Raw genomic sequence first — 23,623 nt, forward strand, 5'->3', positions numbered from 1 at the left:
GCTGTCGGTTTGCTTTGGTGACGTACAATAATATACTATGAGCTTTTTTGCCAAACAGAACACACAGAAAAACAGTGAAAATTAAAACTGTATTTCTGTACCAATCTCTGCTCACTTAAAGCTCACAGGTGGTTTTACCTCTTCATCCACCATGATATCAGGGTTTATAAGGATACAGTTTAATGGACATGGAATCAGGCTTCTTAATTTTGTCCTGTACTCCCATCTCTGTGAGCCAGGAAAACCCACCATCATCATCATCACTACTACCAGCTTGTTCTCTATATTAAAGTGGAAAAATATGTTATGTGCCGGTTATGACTGCAGAAACATATTTATGTAACTAATTTTTAAAAAGAAAAACTGAATAAGTATTCCTTTTATGTCCTCATAACTTCTTCAAATATGGTTTAATAATCAGGATTATAAATAAGCTTCCTTACATCATGGAATTAACCATACATTTATTGCATTTTCAGTTTTCGTATATTAAAACATTAAATACAAATATCGGCATGTTCATTAAACAAATTTATTTTCAAAAATTGGTTGTAGATGTGTCTAGACACCCCATTTGCAGCGACTGTTCAGTTTTCCTGTGAACAAAACATGACCTCTCTCTGCACGTCTGTTTCCTCAGTTCTCATCATTTCAATAGGTTTGCTACTTTAAAAATAGCACTGAAAAATATGCCCAATTTATGCAAAGACAATAATTTGGTCCAAGAAAATATGATTTAAAACCAGACTTTTTTTTTGGAATAACTATCTGGGGCAGTCAAATAAAAAAAGTTCTACATATTAATCTCCATAGATAACCAAATGTTTGTTGGTATCCTGATTTGCTCCTCATTATAAATGACACCCCTTCCCCAGGCCTAAGTTGGCTGTTCAAGTGCCTATTAAAGATCCCATGACACCATTTGAACAGGAGCAAGAACATTTCCTGGTGTCACACAAACCAACATTTCTGGTATATACCCATAGTATTTTTCCACAACCTAGCCAAGAGGTAGACTTACTTGTGAACATCTGAGCTTTCCTCCTGTGCTTCATCACCTGGAGTGTCTGTTCCAAGATCTGCCGTTTCACTTGTTTTTTTCTTTCCATTTCTACCATCTTCCAGTAAAGGCAAGGAAAATGTGATCCCTACAGAAAGATAAAAATATCAGCAAATAGATATCCCTCTTATAATCATGAACAACAGGGGATCCAGAGCAGGTGCTACTGTAGCTGTTTTTATTGTATCATATGTTCTGATTCATAACATGACTGAAGTATCAGTTCATAAATCCATTTGAGTGAAGGGAGTAGAAAAAGAGAAGCAACATTATATAATGGAATATTAGTGTCAAAATAACCTCAGGTATGAACATATGTAGAAATATTCAAAAATGTACCCTACAAAAATAGCCCAGATCTCGATCAATGGAATCCAACAGATCATGAATCAAACTCAGAGTGTCAACCCTGGGCATATGAAGTTTTCAAATGTTTTTTTTCCCCCAAAACAACACTTTCACATACATAGTATCTTACCTTCATTCTTCATAGCTTCTCTAAAACCCCTTGTTGTAGGAGAAATAACAGCTGTAAGGACATCACTCCCTGCTACTCCAGCCGCCCGGAACAGCACAGTGAATTGATATGTGCAGAAGTAGAAATAGGGACAAAGTTTGGCTCGCAGTAAATAATACAATGAACTAAAGCTGAGTGACCTGGAGAAAGTGAACACAAAGGTAGTCACTTAAAGCTAATTAAATGCATTGCTTTTTCTTCTCTTCAATCTTCACGTTGTCTCTTCTGAAGATATTAACTAATGCTGAATTTTGATTTTCCAGGAATTGGATTCTGACACTACCCTTCTCAAGAGACCATTTATTAGGTGCAAGCTTCGGCTGTGAATGTCATTCAATTTGTAGACATGCACTTTCCAGCAGTGGTTAGTCAGCAATAAAAAAACAAGGCCTCAGTTTAAATTCTCATCTAAAAAGCATCATACAAAAATACTGCACCTCTTCAGATCTGCAGGTAATCCCAGTAATGCAATAGAATCATAGAATTTTACAACACATAGAAGGCCATTTAGTCCTTTGTGCCTTTTTGTGGAAGACGACTAGGTAACATAGTCCTTTCACCCCATGTCAAGAGTTCTAGGTAACATAGTCCTTTCGCCACATGTCAAGAGTTCAAAGCTCAGACTGTTGGTATGCAACAGCCCTCTCTATCAAGTGTGTAATGTGTAACAAGCCTCAGCCCAATTCGTAGTGCGTGAGTCCATACCAAAAGACTTCATCATTTAGGTTTTAATCCCTGTACAATTTAGGTTTAAAAGATGAAAACTAAAAGAAAACCATGTACCATTCACTCATTAGGACTTGTTGGAGTTCTTCATCTTGTGACCACGGATTGCTCTTGCCTGCCATTTTCCGTTCTGCTCCTATTCGAGGGAAAAGTGATAGCCATGGCAGTGAGGGGTGAAGCCAGTATACAAGACTCTGCTGGAAGGCACAGCGTAAATCCGTGCATGATCTTGGGTCCTAGATAAAAATAAAAAGGAGTCGAACTGTGCTCACTAAGGAATTAGAACAGATTAATTCTAGACAAAAATAAAAACAAAGAACATAAGAAATAGAAGCAGGAGTAAGCCCTTCGAGCCTGCTCCGCCATTCAACAGGATCATGGTTGATCTTCTAACTCAACTTCACCTTCCCGCACTATCCCCATATCCCTTCGTTCTCAAAAATTTATCGACCTCTTTCTTGAATATACTCAACGACTGAGCATCCACAGCTCTCTGGGGAAGAGAATTCCAAAGATTCACAACCCTTTGAGTGAAGAAATGTCTCCTCATTTAAGTCCGAAATGGCCGACCTTTTATTTTGAGACTGTAACGCTGTGTTCTTGATTCCCCAGCCAGGGGAAAAATCTCGTCAGCATTAACCCGGTCAAGCCCCTTAAGAATTTTATATGTTTCAATTAGATTACCTCTCATTCTTCTAAACTCTAGGGAACATCGGCCTTATCTATGCAATCTCTCCTCATAAGGCAATTCCCAGATCCCAGGAACCAGTCTAGTGAACCTTCGTTGCACTCCCTCGAAGACAAGTATGTCTTTCCTTAGGTAAGGAGACCAGAACAGTAAACAGTACTCCAGGTGTGGCCTCACCATTGCCCTGTATAATTACAGTAAGACTTCTTTACTCTTACACTTTAATCCCTTTGTAACAAAAGCTAACATACCATTTGCTTTCCTAATTGCTTGCTGTAATTGGGGATGGGGGGGGGGGGGTGAAGGGATGGGGGACTTTAATCTACATATAGACTGGGCAAACCAAATTTCCAGTAACAGTGTGGAGGAGGAATTCATGAAATGTATACAAGACAGTTTTCTAGATCAGTATGTTGAAGAACCAACTAAGGAACAGGCTGTTTTAAATCTAGTATTGTGCAATGAGAAAAGGTTAATTAATAATCTTGTAGTAAAGGGGCCTTTAGTGAAGAGTGACCATAATATGATAGAATTTTATATCGAGACTAAAAGTGATTTAGTTAAATCCGAAACTAGAGTCTTAAATCTAAACACAGAAAACTACGTAGGTATATGGGGCAAGTTAGTGGAGGTAGATTAGGAAACTACATTAAAAAGGTATGACAATAGAAAAGCAATGGCTAGCCATCATCATCATAGGCAGTCCCTCGGAATCGAGGAAGACTTGCTTCCACTCATGAGTCCTTAGGTGGCTGACAGGGACTGTGGTTCTCATATTGGACTGTTCACAGGTGGGACAGATAGTCATTGAGGGAAAGGGTGGGTAGGACAGGTTTGCCACACGGTCTGTCCCCTGACTGCGCTTGATTTCTGCATGCTCTCGGCGATGAGACTCGAGGTGCTCAGCGCCCTCCCGGATGCACTTCCTCCACTTAGTGCGGTCTTTGGCCAGGGACTCCCAGGTGTCAGTGGGGATGTTGCACTTTATCAGGGAGACTTTGAGAGTGTCCCTATAACGTTTCCTCTGCCCACCTTTGGCTCGTTTGCCATGAAGGAGTTCCGAGTAGAGCACTTACTTTGGGAGTCTCGTGTCTGGCATGTGAACTATGTGGTCTGCCCAGCGGAGCTGATCAAGTGTGGTCAGTGCTTCAATGCTGGGGATGTTGACCTGGTCGAGGACGCTAATGTTGGTGCATGTGTCCTCCTAGGGGATTTGTAGGATCTTGTGGAGACATCGTTGGTGGTATTTCTCCAGCAACTTGAGGTGTCTACTGTACATGGTCCATGTCTCTGAGCCATACAGGAGGGCGAGTATTACTACAAGAATGAATACATAATTTACAACAAACATACATTCCTTTAAGGCACCAAAACTCCACAGGACGTGGTCCAACCATGGCTAACATGAGAAGTTAGATAGTATTAGATCAAAGGAAGAGGCTTATAATGTTGACAAAAATAGTAGCAAGCCTGAGGATTGGAAGGATTTTAGAATTCAGCAAAGGAGGACCAAGAAATTGATAAAGAAAGGGAAAATAGAATACAAGAGTAAACTAGTGAGATACAGAAGAACAGACTGCAAAAGTTTCTATAAGTATGTAAAAAAAGAAAAGATTAGCAAAAAGTAAATGTTGGTCCCTTACAAGCTGAGACAGGAGAAATTATAATGGGAATAAGGAAATGGCAGAGAAATTAAATAAATACTTTGTGTCTGTCTTCACAGAAGACGACGCAATAAACTGCCCGGAAATAGTAGAGAACCAAGGGTCTAGCGAGGATGAGGGACTGAAAGAAATTAGTATTAGTAAAAAAAAAAAATAGTACTGGAGAAATTAATGGGACTGAAAGCTGATAAATCCTGAAAGAGATGGTTATAGAGATAGTGGATGCATTGGTTGTCATCTTCCAAAATTCCATAGATTCTAGAATGGTTCCCACGGATTGGAAGGTAGCAAATGCAACTCCAGTATAAGAAAGGAGAGAAAGTTAGGCCCACCAGTGAGCCTAACATCAGTGGTAGGGAAAATGCTAGAATCTATTATTGAGGACATGGTAATCAAATAATAATTGGATTAGGCAGAGTCAACATGGATTTATGAAAGGGAAATCATGTTTGACAAATCTGTTAATATTTTTTTTTTGAGGCCCAATATTTGAGAATAGATATGGGGGAACCAGTGGATGTGGTGTATTTGGATTTTCAGAAGGCATTCGATAAAGTGTCACACAAGAGATTATTAAACAAAATTAGGGATGATGAGATTGTGGTAATATACTAGCATGGATTAAGGATTGGTTAACGGACAGACAAGAGAGAGTAGGAATAAACGGGTCATTTTCAGGTAAGTAGTGGGGTACCACAAGGATCAGTGCTTGGGCCACAGCTATTCATAATCAATATCAATGATTTGGATGAGGGGACCAGGTGTAATATATCCAAGTTTGCTGATGACACAAAGCTAGGTGGGAATTTATGAGGAGGAAGCAAAGGGGATATAAACAGGCTAAGTGAGTGGACAAGAACATGGCAAATGGAATATAATGTGGAGAAATGTGAAGTTATCCATTTTAGTAGGAAAAATAGAAAAGCAGAATAATTTTAAATGGAGAGAGACTGTGAAATGTTCAGAGGGACCTGGGTGGTGTCCTTGTACACAAATCACTGGAAGTTAACATGCAGGTACAGCAAGCAATTAGATAATCAAATGGTATGTTGGCCTTTATTACAAGAGGATTTGAGTATAAGAATAAAGACACCCTAATGCAATTATATAGGGCTCTGGTGAGACCACACCTGGGGTAGTGTGTACAGTTTTGGTCTCTTTACCTCAGGAAGGATATACTGGATGCATTGGTTGCACTCAGGAAGGGAGTGCAACGAAGGTTCATCAGACTGATTCCTGGGATGGGGGGGGATTGTCTTATGAGGAGAGATTGAGTAGACTATGCTTATATTCTCTAATTAGAAGAATGAGGTGTGATCTCATTGGAACATACAAAATTCTATAGGGCTTTACAGGGTAGATGCAGGGAAGATGTTTCCCCTGGCTGGGGAACCTAGAACCAGGGGTCAGTCTCAGAATAAGGGATCGGTCATTTAGGACTGAGATGAGGAGACATTTCTTCAATCAGAGGGTGGTGAATATTTGGAATTGTCTACTTCAAAAGGCTGTGTAGGCTCAGTTGTTGAGTATATTCAAGACCGAGATCGCTAAGTTTTTCGATATTAGGGGAATCAGCGATATGAGGATAGTGCAGGAAAGTGGAATTGAGGTTGAAGATCAGCCATGATCTTACTGAATGGTGGAGCAGGCTCAACGGGCCAAATGACCTACTCCTGCTCCTATTTATTAGCTTTCTGTGATTTGTGTACAAGGACACACTGGTCTATCGAGTGCAAACATTTCCCAGTTTTTCACCATTCAAAAAATATTCTGCTTTTTTGTTTTTCCGACCAAAGTGGATAATTTCACACTTCCCCCACATTGTATTCCATTTGTTACGTTCTTGCCCACTCTGTCAACCTGTCTACATCTCTCTGCAGCTACCTTGCATCTTACTCACAGTTTACTTTCCCATCTAACTTTGTATCAGCAAACTTGGTTGCGTTACACTCCGTCCCTTCGTCCAAGTCACATATATAGATTGTAAATAGCGGAGAACCAAGCACTGATCCTTGTGATACCCCACTAGTTAGAGCCTGCCAACCTGAAAAAGTCCTGTTTATTCCTACTGTTTTCTGTCCATTAACCAATCTTCAATCCATGCCAATATATTACCTCCAATCCCAGGAGACATCATTTTGTGTAATAATCTCGTGTGGCACCTTATCGAATGCTTTTTGAAAATCCAAATGCACCACATCCACTGTGGTTCCCCCTTATCCATCCTACTAGTTACATCGTCAAAAAAAACTCCCCAACAGATTTGTCAAACACGATTTCCCTGTCATAAAATTCTGCTTAATCATATTACGATTTTCTAAGTACCCTGTTACCATGTCCCTATTAATAGATTCTAGCATTCTCTATAGACCAGTTAACCTAATATCTGTGGTTAGGAAAATGTTGGAGTCCATTATTAAAGAAGCAGTAACAGGACATTTGGAAAAGCAAAATTTGGTCAGGCAGAGTCAGCATGGATTTAATGAAGGGCAAGTCACGTTTGACAAATTTGCTGGAATTCTTTGAGGATGGAACGAACAGGGTGGATAAAGGGGAACACCAGTGGATGTGGTGCATTTGGACTTCCAGAAGGCATTTGACAAGGTGCCACACAAAAGGTTACTGCACAAGATAAAAGTTCACGGGGTTGGGGGTAATATATTATCATGGATAGAGGATTGGCTAACAAACAGAAAACAAAGTCGGGATAAATGGTTCATTCTCTGGTTGGCAATCAGTACCGAGTGGGGTGCCGCAGGGATCTGTGCTGGGATCCCAACTATTTACAATCTATATTAATGACTTGGAAGAAGGGATTGAGTGTAGTGTAGCTAAGTTTGCTGACGATACAAAGATGGGAGGAAAAGCAATGTGTGAGGAGGACATAAAAAAGCTGCAAAGGCCAGTGACAGGCTAAGTGAGTGGGTAAAAATTTGGCAGATGGAGTACAATGTTGGAAAGTGTGAGGTCATGCACTTTGGCAGAAAAAAATCAAGAGAAAGTTATTGTTTAAATGGAGAAAGATTGCAAAGTGCTTCAGTACAGCGGGACCTGTATGAAACACACAAACATAGAAAATAGGGGCAGGAGTAGGCCATTCGAGCCTGCACCACCATTCAATAAGATCATGGCTGATCATTCAACTCAGTACCCCTTTCCTGCTTTCTCTCCATACCCCTTGATCCCTATAGCCGTAAGGGCTATATCCAACTCCCTCTTGAATATATCCAATGAACTGGCATCAACAACTCTCTGCGGTAGAGAATTCCACAAGTTAACAACTCTCTGAGTGAAGAAGTTTCTCCTCATCTCAGTCCTAAATGGCTTACTCCTTATCCTTAGACTATGTCTCCTGGTTCTGGACTTCCCCAACATCGGGAACAATCTTCCTCCATCTAACCTGTCCAATCCTGTCAGAATTTTATGTTTCTATGAGATCCCCTCTCATCCTTCTAAACTTCAGTGAATACAGGCCCAGTCAATTCAGTCTCTCCTCATATGTCAGTCCTGCCATCCCGGGAATCATTCTGGTGATCCTTCACTGCACTCCCTCAATAGCAAGAAAGTCCTTCCTCAGATTAGGAGACCAAAACTGAACACAATATTCCAGGTGAGGCCTCACCAAGGCCCTGTACAACTGCAGTAAGACCTCCCTGCTCCTATACGCAAATCCCCTAGCTATGAAGGCCAACATACCATTTGCCTTCTTCACCACCTGCTGTACCTGCATGCCAACTTTCAATGACTGATGAACCATGACACCCAGGTCTCGTTGCATCTCCCCTTTTCCTAATCTGCCACCATTCAGATAATATTCTGCCTTCGTGTTTTTGCCACCAAAGTGGATAACCTCACATTTATCCACATTATACTGCATCTGCCATGCATTTGCCCACTCGCCTAACCTGTCCCAAGTCACCCTGCAACCTCTTAGCGTCCTCCTCACAACTCTCACTGCCACGCAGCTTAGTGTCATCTGCAAACTTGGAAATATTATACTCAATTCCTTCATCCAAATCATTAATGTATATTGTAAATAGCTGGGGTCCCAGCACTGAGCCTTGCGGCACTCCACTAGTCACTGCCTGCCATTCTGAAAAGGACCCGTTTATCCCGACTCTTTGCTTCCTGTCTGCCAACCAGTTCTCTATCCATGTCAGTACATTACCCCCAATACCATGTGCTTTAATTTTGCACACCAATCGCTTGTGTGGGACCTTGTCAAAAACCTTTTGAAAGTCCAAATACACCACATCCACTGGTTCTCCCTTGTCCACTCTACCAGTTACATCCTCAAAAAATTCAAGCATGATTTCTCTTTCATAAATCTGTGCTGACTTGGACTGATCCTGTCACTGCTTTCCAAATGCGCTGCTATTTCATCTTTAATAATTCATTCCAACATTTTTCCCACTACTGATGTCAGGCTAACCGGTCTATAATTACCCATTTTCTCTCTCCCTCCTTTTTTAAAAAGTGGTGTTACATTATACCATAGGAACTGAACCAGAGTCAACAGACTGTTAGAAAATGATCACCAATGCATCCACTATTTCTAGGGCCCTAACACAATTTCCCGCCTAATAAGGATTTCCTTCAGTTCCTCCTCCTCACTAGACCCTCGGTCCCCTAATATTTCCGGAAGGTTATTTGTGTCTTCCTTCGTGAAGACAGAACCAAAGTATTTGTTCAACTGGTCTGCCATTTCTTTGTTCCCCATTATAAATTCACCTGAATCTGACTGCAAGGGACCTACGTTTGTCTTCACTAATCTTTTTCTCTTCACATATCTATAGAAGCTTTTGCAGTCAGTTTTTATGTTCCCAGCAAGCTTCCTCTCATGCTCTAATTCCCCCCTCATAATTAAACCCTTTGTCTTCCTCTGCTTAATTCTAAATTTCTCCCAGTCCTCAGGTTTGCTGCTTTTTCTGGCCAATTTATATGCCTCTTCCTTGGATTTAACACTATCCTTAATTTCCCTTGTTAGCCACAGTTGAGCCACCTTCCCCGTTTTATTTTTACTCCAGACAGTGATGTACAATTATTGAAGTTCATCCATGTGATCTTTAAATGTTTGCCATTGCCTATCCACCGTCAACCCTTTAAGTATAATTCGCCAGTCTATTCTAGCCAATTCACGTCTCATACCATCGAAGTTACCTTTAAGTTCAGGGCCCTAATGTCTGAATTAACTGTGTCACTCTCCATCTTAATAAAGATTTCTACGATATTATGGTCACTCTTCTCCAAGGGGCCTCGCACAACAAGATTGCTAATTAGTCCTTTCTCATTACACATAACCCAGTCTAGGATGGCCAGCCCTCTAGTTGGTTCCTCGACATATTGGTCCAGAAAGCCACCCCTAATATACTCCAGGAAAACCATCCCTAATACACTCCAGGAAATTGTCCTCCACCGTATTGCTACCAGTTTGGTTAGTCCAATCTATATGTAGATTAAAGTCGCCCATGATAACTGTTGTACCTTTATTGCACGCATCCCTCATTTCTTGTTTGATGCTGTCCCCAACCTCACTACTACTGTTTGGTGGTCTGTACACAACTCCCGCTAGCATTTTCTGCCCTTTGGTATTCCGCAGCTCCACCCATACAGATTCCACATCATCCAAGCGAATGTCCTTTCTTATTATTGCGTTAATTTCCTCTTTAACCAGCAACGCTACCCCACCTCCTTTTCCTTTCCGTCTATCTTTCCTGAATGTTGAATACCCCTGGATGTTGAGTTCCCAGCCTTGGTCACCCTGGAGCAATGTCTCCGTGATGCCAATTATATTATATTCGTTAATTGCTGCCTGTGCAGTTAATTCGTCCACCTTATTACGAATACTCCTCGCATTGAGGCACAGAACTTTCAGGCTTGTCTTTTTAACACACTTTGCCCCTTTAGAATTTTGCTGTAATGTGGCCTTTTGCTTTTTGCCTTGGGTTTCTCTGCCCTCCACTTTTACTTTTCTTCTATCTTTTGCTTCTGCCCCCATTCCAGTTCCCTGTGTCTCCCATCCCCCTGCCATATTAGTTTAACCCCTCCCCAACAGCACTAGCAAACACTGCCCCAAGGACATTGGTTCCAGTCCTGCTCAGATACAGTCCCTCCGGTTTGTACTGGTCCCACCTCCCCCAGAACCGGTTCTAATGTCCCAGGAATTTGAATCCCTCCCTTCTGCACCATTCCTCAAGCCACGTATTCACCTGAGCTCTCCTGCAATTCCTACTCTGACTAGCACATGGCACTGGTAGCAATCCTGTGATTACTACCTTTGAGGTCTTACTTTTTAATTTAACTCCTAACTCCCTAAATTCAGCTTATAGGACCTCATCCCATTTTTTCACTTATACCGTTGGTACCTTTTTGCACCACAACAACTGGCTGTTCACCCTCCCCTCCAAAATGTCCTGCAGCCGCTCAGAGACATTAGGAAGGAGGATAGCATGAAGGTACAGCAAGTGATCAGGAAGGCCAATGGAATCTTGGCCTTTATTGCAAAGGGGATGGAGTATAAAAGCAGGGAAGTCTTGCTACAGCTGTACAGGGTATTGGTGAGGCCACAACTGGAATATTGCGTGCAGTTTTGGTTTCCATATTTACGAAAGGATATGCTTGCTTTGGAGGCAGTTCAGGGAAGGTTCACTAGGTTGATTCCAGGGATGAGGGGGTTGACTTATGAGGAAAGGTTGAGTAGGTTGGGCCTCTACTCATTGGAATTCAGAAGAATGAGAGGTGATCTTATCGAAACATAAGATTATGAGGGGGCTTGACAAGGTGGAGGCAGAGAGGATGTTTCCACTGGTGGGGGAGACTAGAACTAGAGGGCATGATCTCAGAATAAGGGGCCGCCCATTTAGAACTGAGACGAGGAGAAATTTCTTCTCTCAGAGGGTTGTGAATCTCTAGAATTCGTTGCCTCATAGAGCTATGGGGAAACCGGGACATTAAATAAATTTAAGACAGAAGTAGACAGTTTCTTAAATGATAAGGGGATAAGGGGTTATGGGGAGCGGGCAGGGAAGTGGAGCAGACTCCATGATCAGATCAGCCGTGATCTTATTGAATGGCGGAGCAGGTTCGAGGGGCCATATGGCCTACTCCTGCTCCTATTTCTTATGTTCTTACTTTGACTACTACTGAGGTCAGGCTAACTGGCCTATAGTTCCCTGTTTTTTCTCTTCCTTCTTTCTTAAATAGTTCCAATCCTTGGGGACCGTTCGAAAATCTAGGGAGTTTTGCAAGATTAATACCAGTGCATCCACTATCTCTGCAGCTACCTCTTTTAAAACCCTAGGATGCAGGTCATCAGGTCCAGGGGATGTGTCGCCACTTAGTCCCATTAATTTCTCCAGTACTATGTCTTTACTTATACGGATTTCTTCAAGTTCCTCATTCTCTAGAGACCCTTGGTTCCCCATTATTTCCAGAATGTTTTTTGAGTCTTCTACCGTGAAGTCAGATACAAAGTATTTGTTTAATGTCTCTGTCATTTTCTTGTGAACGCGTTAATTTGCAACACCTAAAGCTCAGATTGGGTCCCCTTGATGACAAGTCCTGATTGTTGATGGATCCCCTTGGAGGATAAAACACACTCAGCAATTTCTCTTTGCAAAGTGTAATTCGAGCCATTCTAACTGCTGACTTGAGACAGAACAGAACTCACTTGGAACAGACAGGGCTCACTCTCACAGGATGAGACCTTCTCCCATCCCCCAAAGAATTTCCTGCCCTCCCTCCAGCCCAAGTTCCTGACCGCCCCCCACCCCCCCCCCCAGTCCATGTTCCTGACCATCTCCTCCCAGCCCTAGTGCCTGATCATCTCCCCCATCCCCAGGTTCCTGACCTTCGACCCCCTGACCAAGTTTCTCCCACACAGATTCCTGATATTCTCCCCACACCCCGCCATAGATGGGGCATTGTGTGGGGGGTCACGGATTGTTAACAGTTTTATTGGGTATGAAGTGATTAGTGACAGTGTCGTGACTTGTGGATTTCGTCCAGTCTAATGATGTCACTTGTCACACACACACCAAACTTTCCGAGAAATCAACCAGATGTCGGGGGAGAAGACATGAGAACATGGTGCGGGTGTAAAGGGCATGGAAGAACGTGATCCTTCTAATCATGTTAAAACACTACTCCAGTTTGCTCAAAGAACAGAAAGAAAGCAATCATAGGAAAGCAAACTGACATCTTGTGTACACTAGTCGAACACCCCCATCTCTTGTTCACCATTAAATTCACGTTCTCGCTCTCATTCAGGCCCCCTTTAGACCTGGATCACATTCGTTTCCCATCCACACTATGTTCTTCATCACCCTCCCCCCTCCGGGTTGCTGACCTCCTCTCCTCTCCCCTCCCCTCCATCGCTGCCTCAGTCTCTCTCTCTCCCCTCCCCTCCATCGCTGCCTCAGTCTCTCTCGCTCCCTCCCCTCCATCGCTGCCTCAGTCTCTCTCGCTCCCTCCCCTCCATCGCTGCCTCAGTCTCTCTCGCTCCCTCCCCTCCATCGCTGCCTCAGTCTCTCTCGCTCCCTCCCCTCCATCGCTGCCTCAGTCTCTCTCGCTCCCTCTCCGCCCACCCCATCTCCCCCACGCTCGCCCTCGCTCCTCCCCCACGCTCGCCCTCGCTCCTCCCCCACGCTCGCCCTCGCTCCTCCCCCACGCTCGCCCTCGCTCCTCCCCCACGCTCGCCCTCGCTCCTCCCCCACGCTCGCCCTCGCTCCTCCCCCACGCTCGCCCTCGCTCCTCCCCCACGCTCGCCCTCGCTCCTCCCCCACGCTCGCCCTCGCTCCTCCCCCACGCTCGCCCTCGCTCCTCCCCCACGCTCGCCCTCGCTCCTCCCCCACGCTCGCCCTCGCTCCTCCCCCACGCTCGCCCTCGCTCCTCCCCCACGCTCGCCCTCGCTCCTCCCCCACGCTCGCCCTCGCTCCTCCCCCACGCTCGCCCTCGCTCCTCCCCCACGCTCGCCCTCGCTCCTCCCCCACGCTCGCCCTCGCTCCTCCCCCACGCTCGCCCTCGCTCCTCCCCCACGCTCGCCCTCGCTCCTCCCCCACGCTCGCCCTCGCTCCTCCCCCACGCTCGCCCTCGCTCCTCCCCCACGCTCGCCCTCGCTCCTCCCCCACGCTCGCCCTCGCTCCTCCCCCACGCTCCTCCCCCGCGCTCGCCCTCGCTCCTCCCCCACGCTCGCCCTCGCTCCTCCCCCACGCTCGCCCTCGCTCCTCCCCCACGCTCGCCCTCGCTCCTCCCCCACGCTCGCCCTCGCTCCTCCCCCACGCTCGCCCTCGCTCCTCCCCCACGCTCGCCCTCGCTCCTCCCCCACGCTCGCCCTCGCTCCTCCCCCACGCTCGCCCTCGCTCCTCCCCCACGCTCGCCCTCGCTCCTCCCCCACGCTCGCCCTCGCTCCTCCCCCACGCTCGCCCTCGCTCCTCCCCCACGCTCGCCCTCGCTCCTCCCCCACGCTCGCCCTCGCTCCTCCCCCACGCTCGCCCTCGCTCCTCCCCCACGCTCGCCCTCGCTCCTCCCCCACGCTCGCCCTCGCTCCTCCCCCACGCTCGCCCTCGCTCCTCCCCCACGCTCGCCCTCGCTCCTCCCCCACGCTCGCCCTCGCTCCTCCCCCACGCTCGCCCTCGCTCCTCCCCCACGCTCGCCCTCGCTCCCCCCCCACGCTCGCCCTCGCTCCCCCCCCACGCTCGCCCTCGCTCCTCCCCCACGCTCGCCCTCGCTCCTCCCCCACGCTCGCCCTCGCTCCTCCCCCACGCTCGCCCTCGCTCCTCCCCCACGCTCGCCCTCGCTCCTCCCCCACGCTCGCCCTCGCTCCTCCCCCACGCTCGCCCTCGCTCCTCCCCCAAGCTCGCCCTCGCTCCTCCCCCACGCTCGCCCTCGCTCCTCCCCCACGCTCGCCCTCGCTCCTCCCCCACGCTCGCCCTCGCTCCTCCCCCACGCTCGCCCTCGCTCCTCCCCACGCTCGCCCTCGCTCCTCCCCACGCTCGCCCTCGCTCCTCCCCACGCTCGCCCTCGCTCCTCCCCACGCTCCTCCCCACGCTCGCCCTCGCTCCTCCCCACGCTCGCCCTCGCTCCTCCCCACGCTCGCCCTCGCTCCTCCCCACGCTCGCCCTCGCTCCTCCCCACGCTCGCCCTCGCTCCTCCCCACGCTCGCCCTCGCTCCTCCCCACGCTCGCCCTCGCTCCTCCCCACGCTCGCCCTCGCTCCTCCCCACGCTCGCCCTCGCTCCTCCCCACGCTCGCCCTCGCTCCTCCCCACGCTCGCCCTCGCTCCTCCCCACGCTCGCCCTCGCTCCTCCCCACGCTCGCCCTCGCTCATCCCCACGCTCGCCCTCGCTCATCCCCACGCTCGCCCTCGCTCCTCCCCACGCTCCTCCCCACGCTCGCCCTCGCTCCTCCCCACGCTCGCCCTCGCTCCTCCCCTCGCTCCTCCCCACGCTCGCCCTCGCTCCTCCCCACGCTCGCCCTCGCTCCTCCCCACGCTCGCCCTCGCTCCTCCCCACGCTCGCCCTCGCTCCTCCCCACGCTCGCCCTCGCTCCTCCCCACGCTCGCCCTCGCTCCTCCCCACGCTCGCCCTCGCTCCTCCCCACGCTCGCCCTCGCTCCTCCCCACGCTCGCCCTCGCTCCTCCCCACGCTCGCCCTCGCTCCTCCCCACGCTCGCCCTCGCTCCTCCCCACGCTCGCCCTCGCTCCTCCCCACGCTCGCCCTCGCTCCTCCCCACGCTCGCCCTCGCTCCTCCCCACGCTCGCCCTCGCTCCTCCCCACGCTCGCCCTCGCTCCTCCCCACGCTCGCCCTCGCTCCTCCCCACGCTCGCCCTCGCTCCTCCCCACGCTCGCCCTCGCTCCTCCCCACGCTCGCCCTCGCTCCTCCCCACGCTCGCCCTCGCTCCTCCCCACGCTCGCCCTCGCTCCTCCCCACGCTCGCCCTCGCTCCTCCCCACGCTCGCCCTCGCTCCTCCCCACGCTCGCCCTCGCTCCTCCCCACGCTCGCCCTCGCTCCTCCCCACGCTCGCCCTCGCTCCTCCCCACGCTCGCCCTCGCTCCTCCCCACGCTCGCCCTCGCTCCTCCCCACGCTCGCCCTCGCTCCTCCCACGCTCGCCCTCGCGCCTCCCCACGCTCGCCCTCGCGCCTCCCCACGCTCGCCCTCTCGCCTCCCCACGCTCGCCCTCTCTCCACCCCCCTCCCCACGCTCGCCCTCTCTCCACCCCCCTCCCCACGCTCGCCCTCTCTCCACCCCCCTCCCCACGCTCGCCCTCTCTCCACCCCCCTCCCCACGCTCGCCCTCTCTCCACCCCCCTCCCCACGCTCGCCCTCTCTCCACCCCCCTCCCCACGCTCGCCCTCTCTCCACCCCCCTCCCCACGCTTGCCCTCTCTCCACCCCCCTGCCCACACTCTCCCTCTCTCCACCCCCCTCCCCACACTCTCCCTCTCTCCACCCCCCCTCCCCCTCTCTCCACCCCCCCTCCCCACACTCTCTCCACCCCCCCCCCCCATTCTCTCCACCGCCGCCCCCCTCTCTCTCTGCATCCCTCCATTCTCTCTCGACACCACACCCCTCCCCCACTTACTCTCTCTCCACCTCCCCCCACTTACTCTCTCTCCACCCCCCCCTACTTACTCTCTCTCCACCCCCCCCCACTTACTCTCTCTCCACCCCCCCCCCCACTTACTCTCTCTCCACCCCCCCCCCACTTACTCTCTCTCCACCCCCCCCCCCACTTACTCTCTCTCCACCCCCCCCCCCACTTACTCTCTCTCCACCCTCCACCCCCCCCCCCCCACTTACTCTCTCGCCACCCCCCCACCCGCTCATTTACTTGCTCCATCTCTCTCTGATAATCCTTTAGCAGTCATTGATTTTCAAGTGGTTCGGCCCCACTTCCGGACTCCGCATGCACGATCGGATCAAGGGCTCCTGCACAAAAAGTGCGGGATCCACCACGCGCATGCGCAGGAGGAACACAAAATGTTTGTGCAGATAATCACTGTTTCCTTATTGCCCATTATAATTTTTCCTGTCTCTCACCTCTAATGGGCCCACATTTACTTTCACTAATCTCTTCTTATTTACATATCTATAGCAACATTTACAATCTGTTTTTATGTCTCTTGCTAATTTACTCATTCTTTTTTCTTTTTCCTTATCAATTTCTTGGTCCTCCTTTGCTGAATTCTAAAATCCCCCAATCCTCAGGCTTACTACTCTTTTTGGCAACATTATAAGCCTGTTCCATTGATCTAATACTATCTTTATCTTCTCTTGTTAGCCACGGTTGGACCACTTTCCCATGAGATTTTTGTGCCTTCAAGGAATGTAATTTGCTGTAAATAATGTATTAATTCTTTAAATGTTAGCCATTGCTCGTCTACCTTCATACCTTTTAATGCAGTCTCCCAATCTACTTTAACTAACTCACCCCTCATACCTAATCTGAGGAAGGACTTTCTTGCTATTGAGGGAGTGCAGCGAAGGTTCACCAGACTGATTCCCAGGATGGCAGGACTGACATATGAAGAAAGACTGGATCGACTAGGCTTATATTCACTGGAATTTAGAAGAATGAGAAGAGATCTCATAGAAACATAAAATTCTGATGGGATTGGACAGGTTAGATGCAGGAAGAATGTTCCCGATGTTGGGGAAGTCCAGAATCAAGTGCCACAGTCTAAGGATAAGGGGTAAGCCATTTAGGACCGAGATGAGGAAAAACTTCTTCACTCAGAGAATTGTGAACCTGTGGAATTCTCTACCACAGAAAGTTGTTGAGGCCAGATCGTTAGATATATTCAAAAGGGAGTTAGATGTGGCCCTTACGGCTAAAGGGATCAAGGGATATGGAAAGAAAGCAGGAATGGGGTACTGAAATTGCATGATCAGCCATGATCATATTGAATGGTGGTGCAGGCTCGAAGGGTCGAATGGCCTATTCCTCCACCTATTTTCTATATTTCTATGTTACATAGTTTACTTTGTTTTGGTTTAAGACCCTAGTTTCAGACTTAACTAAGTTAATTTAGTTAAATAAGACTTGTATAAATGCAAGTCTTATTTAACTAAAGTGCTTTCAAACTTAATATAAAATTCTATCATATTATGGTCACGCTTCCCTAAAGGTCTCTTTACGACAAGGTTAGTAATTAACCCTTTCTCATTGCACAATACTAGATCTTAAATAGCCTGTTCTCTAGTTGGTTCCTCAACATACTGATCTAGAAAACAATCCAATATACATTCCATGAACTCGTCCTCCACACTATTACTGCAAATTCAGTTTGTCCAGTCGAAATGTAGATTAAAGCCCTCCATGATTAACCATATTACCCTTGTTACATGCGTCTCTAATTTCCTGATTTATACTTGCCCTACATTACAATTATTGTTTCGGGGCCTACAAACAACTCCCACCAATGCTTTCTGCCCCTTGCTGTTTCTTAGCTCCACCCAAACTGATTCTACTTGATTTTCCGAGCGAAGATGCTTTCTCTCTACTGTCTTTATCCCATCCTTAATCAGGGTTATCCCTCCTCCTTTTCCATTTTGCCTATCTCTTCTAAAAGTTAAGTATCCTGGAATATTTAGTTCCCAACCGTGGTCAATTTTCAAGCACTTCTCCTAGATGAAACCTATTCATTTCTATCTGCACTATTAATTCATCTATTTTATTGTGAATGCTTTGCACAAATAAAGTGCTATTACCTTTGACTTTTTTCTATTTTTTGCTGCTGTCACCTTAGTCACTGATGCCATATTAGCTTTGTTACTAAATATCTACCTGTAACACAAAAGCACGACAAGTAGTGTAGGCAAAAAGCAGCAACTCCTTCACGCTCTTCTCCGAATTCCCACTCTTACCAAATAAAACACATTGTTTAAGCGCACTCCGTTTAATCTTGCTCTATGCAGACTGCACAGGTCAGATGAAAGTTCTGACCTGAAACATTAACTGTTTCTCTCTCCAGAGATGCTGCCTGGCCTGCTGAGTATTTCCACCATTGGTTTTATTTCAGATTTCCAGCATCCACCATATTTTGCTTTTGTATCAATTCCAGACAATTTTTGTTTCCATCGATCTCCGTGTATCAGTCGGCTTAACAAGGTGGTAGGGGAAGGAAAACTGCGACACAAAAAAAGCGACATACTGCTGGAGGTCTGCCCCTTCCAATTTTCAGCTGGGCTTTGATTTAGGCAGCAAGCACTCCCACCTGAAACCAGTGACGGATAATTAATATATTAAAATGAGGGATCTATGAATTTGTTTGTGTGTCGATCAAAGCTGCCACTGCTTCGTCCTCAAGACGCTCACAAACAATAGGTCAGAAGGTGGCCATTTGAAGCTCTACTTAATAGGGATAATAAGCTGCAATAGTGTAAAGATGGAATCAGGTCTGGCAATGACTCTCTTCATTTTGAGACATTTTAGCCTTAAAGGCTGCCTTCATTTCAACTTCTTGCTGCTCTTTAAATTTCCCCGTCACATTAATGTGCTGCTCCAATCTTTTCAGCCCTCCCCTCCAAGGCGCTGAAGGCCCAGTTGAGTATTTGCCCCACCAGAATTCCCATCTTCCAAAATGACGAGCTGCCTACAAGCAGTGCAATTAGTGCTGGCACCTTGCCTCTTGTATTTAAATGAGACTCGGTCACAAAAATCGATTTGGCCTCCCACCGATAGAAACCAAGTGGGATGCTGCGCCCACCCGATGTACAGTAGAAACAAATATCAACCCCACGAGCTTGAAACTGAATTTGGGAAATATTTCAGATAATCTAAGCGTAGTTAATAATTCCAAATTTACTTTGATCATATCTTCACACCACACCTTTTACTACAGACAATTCATTTGGTACCTCTATACGCAGAGGGAAATCAACTACTGAGGAACGACAGTGCTGACTTAATCCCTTGGCTTCCTCTGATGCCTTGAGATGACCTGTCCAAGTAAATGGGTGAGGGGATGTGAAAAGTACCCATGTTTTGACACTCCAGTCTGCAGGAAACTCTTTGGGCAAAGTTATGCACTCAGATAATGCTTCAGGATTTTGTGAATTCTGGGAAAACAAGAACATAGGAAAAATGACAGGTTTGTCACAGTCAAATCCTGAATAAAAGCTGGTATAGAAAACTTAAATTCAATTTACAATATCCTTTTTTACTCTGGAGAAGATTAAAATATTTTCTTCTGGTATACAATCACCAACATTCCATGCTACTCATTACAAGTGTGGTCAAATCTGTTTGAGCTAGAGCAATTGGTTCTGCCAGCAAAACCCATGGGAATATAATGCTGAATCTTATTCAAAAACAATTATTCCTTAGAGGTTATCTGCAGTGGTTACTAGCAACAAATCAAACTGACATTAACAATCAAGTCCCAGGGGAGCTGCCCAGATGGTTTAATGAAGAAAGTGTAATACAGAAGCATATAGACCAGAAGATCTCAAGTTAGGTTCCTAGCTTGTGCTGAGCTAACTGATCTCAGCCAAGGGGCTACATGCAAGATAAAAAAAGGAATTTAAGGAAACTCAGCCAGTATTGTCACTCCTGATTGCTATCCAGTGACTCCTGCTGGAAAAGGCAGGCTGTGGTGACCTCTACATTTGAAAAAGCCTGCTGACACTCTCAAGAACTTGGCTCATATGGAAGAGGTGGCAATCATTTCCTACCAAGAGTCAGCATGAAGTAACAAAAACTCGAAGAAGAAAAGCCAAGTCACAATATACTGGAACTTTATATTTACATGTCATGGAGACTCTGCAACTCTGTCAATGTAATGTCACCTATGCAAAAAGTAGGCAAGTCTGGTATTATTGCATCATGAACAGCAAAAGATGTATGTAGCCAGATAGTACTGTGTTGTAATAGAATATGCATAGGAAATGGGGTCACATCCATGATTTCCATGAACATGTTTATTATCCCACCTGAGTATCAAGAGCACAATTGAGCAGGTGTGTTGGGATACATTTCATTGCTACATTTGGTTTAGTGATCTGACTGGTGCTCAGGTTGCCATAAGGATGTCGTCGCTATGGTTGTTCGGAGCCAATGTTATTGCACTGCTGGCCTTATTTCCAGAGAAGGAAATGACTACTGTGTGTGTATTAGGACTTCCAAAAGAGCACTTAGCAATTGGCGACCCTGTTATGCATAAATAATGGTCACCATTGTTCAAAAAGGCATTCATTGCAGGAAGTGCTTTGAAACACTTCAACATAATAGGTTCTATATAAATGCACACAAGATCACAATAAATTAATGTTAAACCGTTATCAGATCCAATTGTATATTTTTAAAACCTTGGACCAATCAATCTATTCCAACTGACATAATTTTGATTTGCATGAATAAAATGAGAGGTATCTTGGCTTTGTCACCTGGATTAGGCAACAAGCAGAGCAGGGATAAAGTAGTCATTCCAAGTGACGCTTTCACACTTCCTAGTGACTGGTTACACAGCAGCAATGGCAAAGGCCGAGGATCACATCATCAAACTGCCTGCTCAGCTAGGCAATGGTGCATGGATGGATGTTTCACCAGATATCAGTGATCTCCTGAAGACAGCAACGAATCATTCTTTACGCATGAACTTAAGACACGGAATGACTATTTAATGAAAGGAGGGCTTCACCTCAGGCTGTAATCTATCCTTGCCCAACATTCACATAGATTCACTTTCCAAGACTGCCCACATGGTGTATTTCCCAAACTGAGACCCTGGGAATCCAAAGCAGCGTACTTACCCACTAAAATCCCAGAGAACCAAAGCAAGAACATAGGAAAGTACAGGGTCAGAAACGACTAATTTACCTGGCTGATTTCAATAACTAATACCCCAAGAACAGCTATTCAATCTTTCCTTAAATATTGCCATATTATTAGCCTTCATCGACTCCCTGGGCGTTCTACATGTTCTTAAGTAAACCATTAAATCAATGTATTTTTCTCGTTACGTTGCCCAATATGGAGATATTCAAAGATGGAATCATATACGGCAGAGCTTTTCCTTTCAGTAAATAGAGTTAAAACTAAATAAACTACAATGAAATTGTATATAAAGTCTTACCTTAATTAGTACAGGAGCTGACTCTTCTTGGTAAATCAATTCTTCCTCTTCCCACTTGGAATCCTCATCTTTTATAGAAAACACCTATTTATCCCAGTAAGAAAATACACAATGTCAATATACTTTATCAGGCAACTAAAGTCATAGAATGGTTACAGCACAGAAGGAGGCCATTTGACCTGTCTAGCCTGTGCCAGCTCTCTGCAAGAACACTTAAGCTAGTCCCACTCCCCCACCCTTTCCCTGCAGCCCTGCATTTTTTTTTCATTCAGGTACTTACCAACCACCCTTTAAGGCAGTGCATTCTAGGGCCCAAGTTTCGGGCTGCGCCGCCTGGACGCCGTTTTTCGCGCCACAAAGTGCGCCTAAAAAAAACTTCCAGATTCTCCGGCTCCCTGCAGGTCCTCTGGCCCTCGGCGTGGCGCAGCACGAGCTGTGGGGGGCGGAGCTAGGTTCCTGCGCTGAAAACAGTGCTGGGACCTCTGCACATGCGTGCTACAGTGGGCGCGCATGTGCAGTAGCTCCAGGCGCCCAAAACTGTGTGGAAGGGGCCCAAAGCACGCAGCCACTAGCCCTGGCCGAATGGGCTCACTGGGGCTGCGTGAATAAGGCTCCTCCCACGCCCAGCTCCTGCTTTCTCCCGACCCGACTAGACTCCCACTTCTGGACCGGACCCGACTCCCGCTCCCCCCCCCTTGACCGGACCCAACTCCCCCCCCCCCCCGATCTCCCTCCCACCACCCACCCTCCCCGACCCGACCCAACGCCACCCACCTGTAAATCTGGTGCTGGGGACGGGATCGATCTCGATCGCTCTCTCTCCCTCTCTCATCCCCTCCCTCTCTCTCACCACCCCCCCTCCCTCTCTCTCTCTCTTCTCTTACCCCCCCTCCCTCTCTCCCTCTCTCTCTTCTCTCACCCCCCTCCCTCTCTCTCTTCTCTCACCCCCCTCCCTCTCTCTCTTCTCACCCCCCTCCCTCTCTCTTCTCTCACCCACCCCCCTCCCTCTCTCTCTCTCTTCTCTCACCCCCCTCCCTCTTCTCTCACCCCCCCTCCCTCCCTCTCTCTCTTCTCTCACCCCCCTCCCTCTCTCTCTTCTCTCACCCCCTCCCTCTCTCTCTTCTCACCCCCCTCCCTCTCTCTCTTCTCTCACCCCCATCCCTCTCTCTCTTCTCTCACCCCCCTCCCTCTCTCTTCTCTCACCCACCCCCCCCCTCTCTCACCCACCCCCCTCCCTCTCTCTTCTCTCACCCCCCCTCCCTCTTCTCTCACCCCCCCTCCCTCCCTCTCTCTCTTCTCTCACCCCTCTCCCTCTCTCTCTTCTCTCACCCCCTCCCTCTCTCTCTTCTCACCCCCCTCCCTCTCTCTCTTCTCACCCCCCCTCTCTCTCTCTCTCACCCCCCTCCCTCTCTCTTCTCTCACCCCCCCTCCCTCTCTCTTCTCTCACCCCCCTCCCTCTCTCTTCTCTCACCCCCCTCCCTCTCTCTTCTCTCACCCCCCTCCCTCTCTCTTCTCTCACCCCCCTCCCCCTCTCTCTCTTCTCTCACCCCCCCTCCCCCTCTCTCTCTTCTCTCACCCCCCCTCCCTCTCTCTCTCTCTTCTCTCACCCCCCCTCCCTCTCTCTCTTCTCTCACCCCCCCTCCCTCTCTCTCTTCTCTCACCCCCCCTCCCTCTCTCTCTTCTCTCACCCCCCCTCCCTCTCTCTCTTCTCTCACCCCCCCTCCCTCTCTCTCTTCTCTCACCCCCCCTCCCTCTCTCTTCTCTCACCCCCCTCCCCCTCTCTCTCTTCTCTCACCCCCCCTCCCCCTCTCTCTCTTCTCTCACCCCCCCTCCCTCTCTCTCTCTCTTCTCTCACCCCCCCTCCCTCTCTCTCTTCTCTCACCCCCCCTCCCTCT

The 23,623-nt window shown here is 47.9% G+C and overlaps 1 protein-coding gene across 1 annotated transcript in view; it reads right to left on the reverse strand.

Moving 5' to 3' along the window:
- LOC139276186 (protein downstream neighbor of son homolog) overlaps positions 1-23,623 on the reverse strand; it is a 44,053-nt gene that overhangs the window by 14,908 nt on the left and 5,522 nt on the right. The window contains exons 2-7 of the mRNA XM_070893787.1: positions 21,729-21,812; positions 19,513-19,713; positions 2,361-2,539; positions 1,539-1,717; positions 1,022-1,148; positions 177-281 (exon numbers count right to left, since the gene is read on the reverse strand). Of these exons, the coding sequence (XP_070749888.1) occupies positions 177-281; positions 1,022-1,148; positions 1,539-1,717; positions 2,361-2,539; positions 19,513-19,713; positions 21,729-21,812 (875 nt within the window). The remainder of the gene's footprint in view (positions 1-176; positions 282-1,021; positions 1,149-1,538; positions 1,718-2,360; positions 2,540-19,512; positions 19,714-21,728; positions 21,813-23,623) is intronic.

Source organism: Pristiophorus japonicus, chromosome 11, assembly GCF_044704955.1.
Source record: "Pristiophorus japonicus isolate sPriJap1 chromosome 11, sPriJap1.hap1, whole genome shotgun sequence".
Taxonomy (NCBI): Eukaryota; Metazoa; Chordata; class Chondrichthyes; family Pristiophoridae; genus Pristiophorus; species Pristiophorus japonicus.